This window comes from Aphis gossypii, chromosome 2 (assembly GCF_020184175.1).
Source record: "Aphis gossypii isolate Hap1 chromosome 2, ASM2018417v2, whole genome shotgun sequence".
Classification (NCBI taxonomy): Eukaryota; Metazoa; Arthropoda; class Insecta; order Hemiptera; family Aphididae; genus Aphis; species Aphis gossypii.
The window spans coordinates 83,032,429-83,041,477 of NC_065531.1; the positions used below are offsets into that span (position 1 = coordinate 83,032,429).

General features: G+C 35.0%; 1 protein-coding gene across 1 annotated transcript; it reads right to left on the minus strand.

Moving 5' to 3' along the window:
- Positions 1–2,445: 2,445 nt before the first annotated feature.
- LOC126549874 (N-acetylglucosamine-6-phosphate deacetylase-like) lies at positions 2,446–4,753 on the minus strand (the record flags this gene model as incomplete). The annotated part of the gene is given in 4 exon segments (XM_050200268.1): positions 2,446–4,241; positions 4,321–4,560; positions 4,563–4,638; positions 4,691–4,753. Coding segments are annotated over 4 exon segments (603 nt in total), but the record flags the coding sequence as incomplete, so codon positions are not given.
- Positions 4,754–9,049: the final 4,296 nt, after the last annotated feature.

The following is a 9,049-nucleotide window of genomic DNA, read 5'->3' on the forward strand; positions in this document are numbered from 1 at the left end:
TAAAATAATCCCGTTGAATATTGATTAACAAAATTTGTTTTAATATTATTAATTATTATACACAATAATTAAATTGTTTTAAATACTTAGATTAATTCTAAAATACTAATAGATATATACTATATACATATCACTATACATAGTATTACTAATACTAAATTATATTATATCCATGCATTTATAGAATTTGGGAAAATAATTCAATCGATTAGTAGAATTTCTCAACCCGAAAACATTTTTATTTAATAAATAATAATACATGGTTTGAATTAAAAACAATTGATTAAGTTAATTGCGTGATGCTATTAGTAACGCGTGTTATTCAAACATTCGGTTGATATTTATATTATTTATAATTTGTCTGTCATTAGTCATTGATTGAATTTACAAATAGAGCTCGTGATTATTGTAATATTTCATTAAATACTGAAGAAATGGATTTAATTCACGATTTCATTGAACCACCGACGCCTTTTCCATATCGATACAGAAAATGTATGTACTGTAAAAAATCAAACATCTTCAAGGCAGTATACAAATGTAAGGACTGTCGAAAAGTATGCCATCGCAATTGTTATAAGGCATTTCTAGAAATGAAGTTAAAACGTGATGAAGAATTAGAACTCATGAAATCAACTATCGAAATAATTAGCAATAATGAAATCGTTAAGAAGACGACTCACCAATGGTAAAAAAATATCTTCATGAGTTTTAATAATAATACAGCTTACTGGTTGGTTTTATAGCAAAACATCTCATAATACAATTTGTAGGTAACAATATTTAAGAGACGATGACATAGTCTTTTTTTAAATTTATACTTAGTTAAAAAGTTACACACATTTATAATAATTAATAAAATAGGGTTTTGCGTTGTTCATTGTTTGCTAAGTACTGGATATATTAAAAACCGAAAAGTCATTGCCTGCAAAATATTGTTCTCTACGACTTTTATGAAAGGGTTTTTGATTTAAAATCATTCAGTAAGCCATTTTTTTAAATCTAAAAACTAATTTTTTACGCAAAAATGAATTTAATAACTGCCGATACATGCTGCTCTGGTTTCTAGCGGCAGTTAAGTGTGTATAGTATATTATGTATAATATACTAGCTGACCCCGTTCACTTTGTTTCCCATTAAAAATACCAATTCTGATTTATTTGTTATTTAATATTCAGTTTAACGGTGTTCAAAACTTTTCAAAACTTTTCGACATTTTCATTGATCAATTTGATTCTCAAAAACTTGTGCAAGCAACACTTTAAAATGCGAATTTTGTAAAATGCTTTCTTATTGCACACTAAATTTGTGGTACGAATCGGATGAAATTAGAGTTAATATCTAAATCTGAAAATAATACAAAACCTTCTGGTACTACAATATTATACTTAAATACGTAAATCTAATATATAAATGTGAAAATAAAAACCTTTGAGTGATATGTTCTCGGAAACTGCTGAACTGATCGTAATGATTTTTTTTTAATTGAAGAGCTCATCGTGGAAATGTTTATGACATTTGATCGATTCTCTTACTTAATAAGCAAAAGAGTTATGAATTATTATAAATAATGGTCTGTTGTTACGTAGACTTTTATTATTATTATTTTCGGTAACCATAGTAACAATTTTTTATTATTATTTATTTTCCCCGTTTTTGTAACATTTTTCACTGATGATTCGCTCCTATTGATCGCAGGAGAAGATGCTTATAAATGTAATGATATATAGTGTAATGACGTCACTGTCCAGCAAGAAAATAAACTATATTAAGGTCGCTGTTGGTTATGGTTGAATATAATAGTTGTAGACCTGTTGTTATATTTTGTCAAAACCATAACAACAAAAATAAGAATATGATATATATATGATTATACTTAAATAATATGTTTACTTCTTATATGTTATACGATTTTAATATTTTTTTATTACATTTTCTATTGTAGATGCACCGACATTAAATCGAACATTAATGATCATCGTTCAATTGTATTAAATGAACTGTCCACTACAACATCTTTAAAGTATGATTATATTCAAACAATTTTTTTACCTATTTCTAATACAAGTAAATCTATATTTTCTTAATTATTTTTTTAGCGTGAATATTTTGAATGGTCGTAGAATAGTTGATATAGGTCATATTTTCAACGAAATTCAAAATATTCGTCATAGTGGTGGACTTGGATGTTCATTTTCAGATATGATTTTTAAAAGAGAAGAAATAAATGGATACTTCTCAATATTCTATTTTCATTGTAAAATGTGCGGTATCGAAAAACAAATATCTTCTGAAAATACTAAGAACATTGAATGCATTCCAATAAATAAAGCAGTAGTAAATTCAACAATAGCTATAGGTAAGACTATTCAATATAGAAAAAGAAAACACTTATTATAAGAGCCCTATTTAAATAAAATAAAATAAAACTATATTAAAAGGTATTGGATATGCACAACTGTCTGAACTTTCGACTTGTATCGATATACCTTCAATGTCATCCAATACATATCAGTCATTATAATCACCTGTCGGCGAAGTAGTGCATGATTTAGCGAAGGATGAAATAAAAGAGCTGGTGGAAGGTATATTGAGTGAAATCATTGCACCAAAAAGCGTGCATGAACCGCGTGGCAGACCACCTCCCAACTCGACATCTTGCGGCAGACCAGGGCGACGCTGATCGGGCTGGGAACAGAGTTCCCTCCGGACGCACCGCAGGGACTATCGGTCCAGCAGATCGGCGATGTAGACACGGCGGAGCTACGGGCCGACCCTCGTCTGTGGGCGGCGTATGAGCGCGGGTGGCGCGAGCACGCGAGGGCTGCACCGGCGAGTCCACCGGCACCGACGGACCGTCGGCCCATACCGGGGCCAGTCCGCCACACACAGCGGACGGTCCGGAAGGCGACCATGGCGCCAACGGCGAAGCCACAACCGCGGCCGGCACGCCAACCACCACTGGCATGCGCAGCACAGGGACCAGCGCTGGCCAGTGCCCTACCACCGGTGCACAGACGTCCCAGCCAGCAACAACTCCGGAGGCTGCCGACTGTCCAGCCGCGGCCACAGCCGGCAACTGCCCAACCACGGGCACAGCCGCCTCCAGCCCCGATCCCGGAACGGCAGCCGGAAACTCCCGTGGACGCTATTCCCCGGGAGGGGACCCCGACCGTAGACGAGGATGCTTGTCAGGCCTCCCCTCCAGCGTTCGTGTCACACGAACCAATGGAGGTGGGCGGTGACGACATCCTTGTCGATATCGAGGCCCTATACCGGGAATAGTTTTGGCAAATGGGAAACTGGGCGGTAATCGCCAGTTCCCCCATCGCAACTATAGGTGTCCGGGTCACCCGATGGCACCACACGGCTCTAGACAAAGGTGCCTATCAGCTTGGGGGTTGGGAGAGTTGACACGGTCGTGTCGCACGAATACCGCGTTCTCACCCGCTAGACCCCCTTGCCTAGGTATCACCACTCGTTCGATAATCAATCGGCACACCCGAGCGATTAATCGAACCAGAGTCTGAGTCGGCGATGAGCCCCGAAGCTCCCACGGCGTGGGTGACAACCGCCGAGAGCTTCGGCGGCGTTTTTGTCTGTTGTTAACCGTTCGTTACAACCGATCACCGCCCGTCACCGTCTTTCTGCAGTCCGTGCACTTCCGCGACTTAATCTATTTACAATTAATAGTGTGGTTTGATTAATAATAACTAAGATATTATCAAGAGAATTAAGTATTAACTTATTTATAAATATATATTTTCAGTGGATGTATATATTACCATTAGTCATATTTATGATGATTACTGGAGCATCAAATCCAGAAGCAAGACAGTAAATAGAAAAAATGTACTTCTAAGTTTTATTTAATTATATTGTTCAATTAATTAATGGGCTATTCCATTAGTGTCTTTATGTTCAATAATTTAAGTTTCATAATATGTACATTAGGTAATACTATTGACTATTAAATTATTATATTGAATTTAAAACTAATAAAATGTCAAGTAATAACTAAGAAATATTTAAGTTGTTTTTTTTCTCAATATATCCAGCTCCACTACTATGTTTAAATACACATTGTCCATTGATCCAAGTTGATTGAACATTCAATTTATTTCCCAAAAATACAAAATCAGCATCAGCTCCATAATTAAGTGTACCTTTAAATTGTTGTATTCCTAAGACCTTAGCTGGATGTAAAGTTATTGTTTCAATTGCTTCAGTAACACTACAATCTTTAAAGATACATTTTCTTAATGTACATTTATGTCAAATACTAAAATTCTATACACTTATACAGAGTTTTAAACTTACTTGTTGCATTTAGAAAATATCTCATACATTCATCTAAGGGAGTCACACTTCCACATAATGTATTTGTGTTAGCAATGTATGCTTTTGAATTCTTTACTTCAATCTGTTTATCACCCAAATAGTGTATTCCATCTGGTAGCCCTATAGCTGACAATGTATCTGTTACCAACACAAGTCCTTCTGGTTTGATTTTATGAGCAATTTTTAATGCTGTCGGATGCGTATGAGTTCCATCAGCTTAATACCAAAAAATAATGGTTTCTCAACACTAGGTGGACATGCTATGAGTCCAATCAGTCCTGGATCTCTATGATGAAACTATAAACACAATTTTTATAATAATTGTTGTTGCGTAATAAAGTATACCTACAGAAAGCATTGCATTGAATAAATATGTAATAAATGTAGCTCCATTTTTTACTGCTTGTTGAAGTCGATATCATAAAGTGGGATTGCCAACTTCGAGAACGTCAAAATTCGTCAGTCGACCGGTGGTCTTCATACACGTGCCCATGACGATCTAGAATATTGCTGCTCATAGGTAGGTAAAATATAAACATATAACACGTATTATATACCACATAATATAAATATGTATAGTATTATTTCGTATAGCGCGTGAAGTGGTATATTGTTTTAATAATAATATAATAAAATGTAATATATAGCACCAGCGAACCGGTTTTGAAGTCTCGCGGGCGCACGTGCGACGTGAGACAATTCTTTTTCAACTGTGTTCAACTAGTGGTGATTTCCTTTACCATGTGAAAAGTAAAAGAAAACAATTTGTACCTACGTCCATTAGCGACGTGTGCAAATCGTGTATAACGTATACCATATCTATAATATACATATTATATATATATAAGGTATGTGTGTATGATATCATAACAGCAACTCGGACATGTGGCGTAAATTTTAATGATAAAATAAAAATAAAAATCGTATTAATAATAATAATTTATTATTCGTGATATACGCGTGCACCTACACTACCGACCCGCGTTTATATACTGTAACGCAATACGCGTACTCGAAAATTATACATATATTATTATAATATCTGCAAGCATTCGCGCCGACGACGACTTGTCGACGAGACGAGACGATATCGTTTGCAATATATCACGCGCGGGCGCCCCTTTTCGACCGACCGGTAATATTATTATACGTACTGGCTGGCTGAGGTATCTATATATATTATTTTATATAATAATATTAATAATAGTTATGTAGCTAATAAGAGCCGCCGTGCATATTATCATCGTCATCACCGTCGTCCGATTATTTTTTTATTCGTACGTGTATAGTATATAATTAACGATAATGACGCTCCGCCACCCGCTGACATTCGCGCCGCTCGTGAATTATAATATAGGCATACCGTCTATGCATAAAAATATATTATACTCGGGTATTTATCTGTATATTTTAATAGAAAATAAGGGGCCCAGACTGACTGATCCACTGACCGGTTCGTATAATCGACGTATAGTCAAAATTATGATGGCTATAGACTTGGAATGCAATGCAATAATAGATTTATATAAGTTGTCTGAGTCGATTAAAAGCTTAAAACTTAATATTATTTTGTTTATAATATGCATATATAGAGTTACAGGAAATAAACTAGTTGTTATAACATTGTGTTTAATAACACGAGAAATTATTTTAATAATATGGTAATAACTACCTGAATGGCTGAATGGCCGGGTTAAATGTCTGTATATAGTGTTTATACATATGTTTGTACATATTTAAGATAAGGAAAATTTACGGGTAATTTTTTTAATTCTTCGCGACTATGTAAAGAGGGGTTAGTTATAAGTGTGTGTGCGGAAAATGAAGTGTACAAAGTCTCCGAAAGTCTTGTCGGCTGCCGCCTAATGTTCTTTTCTTTCATGATTATGTAATGCCATTCTGTCATATCTGACATTTCGTGTTAAAATGTTTTCATATAGTTTTTTTCTTTTTTTGCCTTTACGGTGTTTCAATTTCTTATCTTTTTCGGCTCAACTTACCTGCTAAACCATTTTTCCTGTATTTTTTTGTATTTCGATTTTGGCGAGTATCGTTCGCTTAACTGTTGTTGCCTGCCCTTCATTAAATTGTTTTTTTCTTTTTAGGGTGTTCATTAATCATCGGCGTCGTTGTGATTATTTTAATTTTGTTGTATTTGTTCTATAATATGCAATGGCAGGTATCGTGTTATTCGTGAGTTCTACGTCGTGGTATTATTGAGTGGTCGCACGTGTGCGGTCTGTAATTATTTAATTATTCATATTTACGTCCCTGGTACGGTCGCGTGGGATATAATCCACCATTTGACATACCACAAGTGCCACAAGTGAGTTTTGTTTGTTTACGGCCTACGGGCCTATCTATGTAAAGTTACATTTTTAAGCAATGTTAACATTAAAATTGTTATAAATTAGATGTATAATTAATTAATTTATTATATTAATTATTAAATGATAATTAAAAACATAGTATCTTCTATTGAATAGATTTAAGTTATCTATATAAGTTTGATATACTCTATAGTCCATAGGACAGTATAGCTTGTTAAAATTATATTGAAATACACATCTGAATTCCATTAACAAAAATAAAAAAGACTAATAGTAATAAAAATGACTTTATAAATACGTAATTATATTAAGCTAAACAAAAAATAGCGTTACATTGTTCTGCATATCCTTTGGACCGCGAAGGACTCTTCTATAATGGAAATAAAAGGCTGAACGTACACCAACATTTGTTATACGTCTTATAACGGCTGGTCGTTCGCTCTCAACCACCACAATCGGGTGTATCATGTACCTAAACGGTGCGACGAGTCGTCCAGTCCGGAATAATCTCCATAAATTTTATAGAACACCTTTGCGCTCAACTACTTTTTACGTAGCTATATGCACTTCGTTTAAAATATTTACAATTGTGGGCAGGCCACTGCGCATCACCGTCACTTGTTTTTTTTATGAACGGTTCTTGCCACAAACGCGGCGAAATTTCGATTTCCGGTCGTTTATCACTACACTCAAGCCGTATACGAAACGACGACGGCGAGTGGCACATTATCAGCCATTATTTTATTATTATTATTGTACTCCATGCGACTATATACTGCAGAGATCGCCGCGAGGTCTGTGTCGGCGGCGATAGGTCTCGTGGTCTACCGGGTCAGCGCGGGTCATCGTGTGCTTGTGTGCGTCCCGCGAATCTTTCGATGGACGACAATAATATTATAATATTATTAATATATTATGTGCGCACCCACATACGAGTATGCCACCAAATATATATACATTCGTTCGTTTGTATGTTATAGGCTTATACCACGAGTACAGATCAACACACACACACACACACACACACACACACACATAAACGTATAAACATTTATAATAATATTATATATTATGTACCTCTATATATAATATTACATACGTATTATACCTATATGGAAACGCGCGCGAGCGAGCCCGTGGAATGCCGCACAGCGATTTATAATACGGCGGAGTTTGTACAATAATAATATAAGAGGAGAAATTATTTAGCGTCGGAATGCGGAGATGAATAAATACGCACGTCTGTCGTGTGCCGTTTTTCTTATTATGTACCCCTTTAGCGTATGTTGACGACGGAACGACGTATTCGCGGCGGTCGTGTCCGTCTACAGCAAAAACACCATCGCCTCCGTTACGTTTTCCGTTTTAAATCGGTCGCGTAGTTCGGACGCTGGAACGGGCCGAATTCATAGCGCCGTCTTTTACCTCACGGTACTTCAGAATCTCATCGTTTTTATTTTTTAAAAAACAATAACGTCATACAAGTGTTATCTGTACATCGTAGTAATTAACGGTTTGAAGTGATCAATTTTCTGACCAAAAAAATTAGTCTTTACTTAGCACACTAGGTCTTACGAATGAGATGTGCGGGTACGTGTGTTACTGGTGATGTCCACACCGGTCCTTTTACGTTACACAATCGCCCAGGACATGTGTTTCCAATCGTATATAATATTATATAATATCTTATGGATACTTATTGGCATTTTTGTTTTCCCAGAACGCTCAATTGGACCATTTAAATTGGATGAGCAATATTTCCCTAGTCCCCCGATTTTCTTCACATTTTTGAGCGACTAAAGTAAATGAAATAAAAATGGAAATGTATATAGAATCTATATAATATAATATATATATAATTATACATTTTATAGGTAACGGGGAGGAAGATGGCCGTAAGACAAATCGTCCACATCAATACCGACTATATATTAAACCAATGACTTTTTAACAGTTTTTATATTTTTACTGATGTATAAATTATAATAATATGTAATGTAAGCTATCAATATAAGAAATAGTGAGTAATTGTAGATATTTAACCATTTTAAAGGCGTCATAGAAACGTACTAATATAGGTGTATTGTGAAATGTAGTATAATATGTAGGTATACACTGCACCGCAGTTACTCAGCGACGTCGTCGAAAACCTTTTTTATTTTCCATATAATCCGTATTAAGTAAGCATATAACAGGTAATATATCATGTTATACATTATTGTTGCGTTGTGAAATAGAATACGTTACGAAAAAAAAAATGTACAAAACGTTCAGAAATACCTTAATAATTAATATAGTATGTAACAATAATAACATACCTTTTATAAAAAATATTCATCTTCGTCTGTGTGTTGCGTACGAAAAAAAAATCCTTTAAG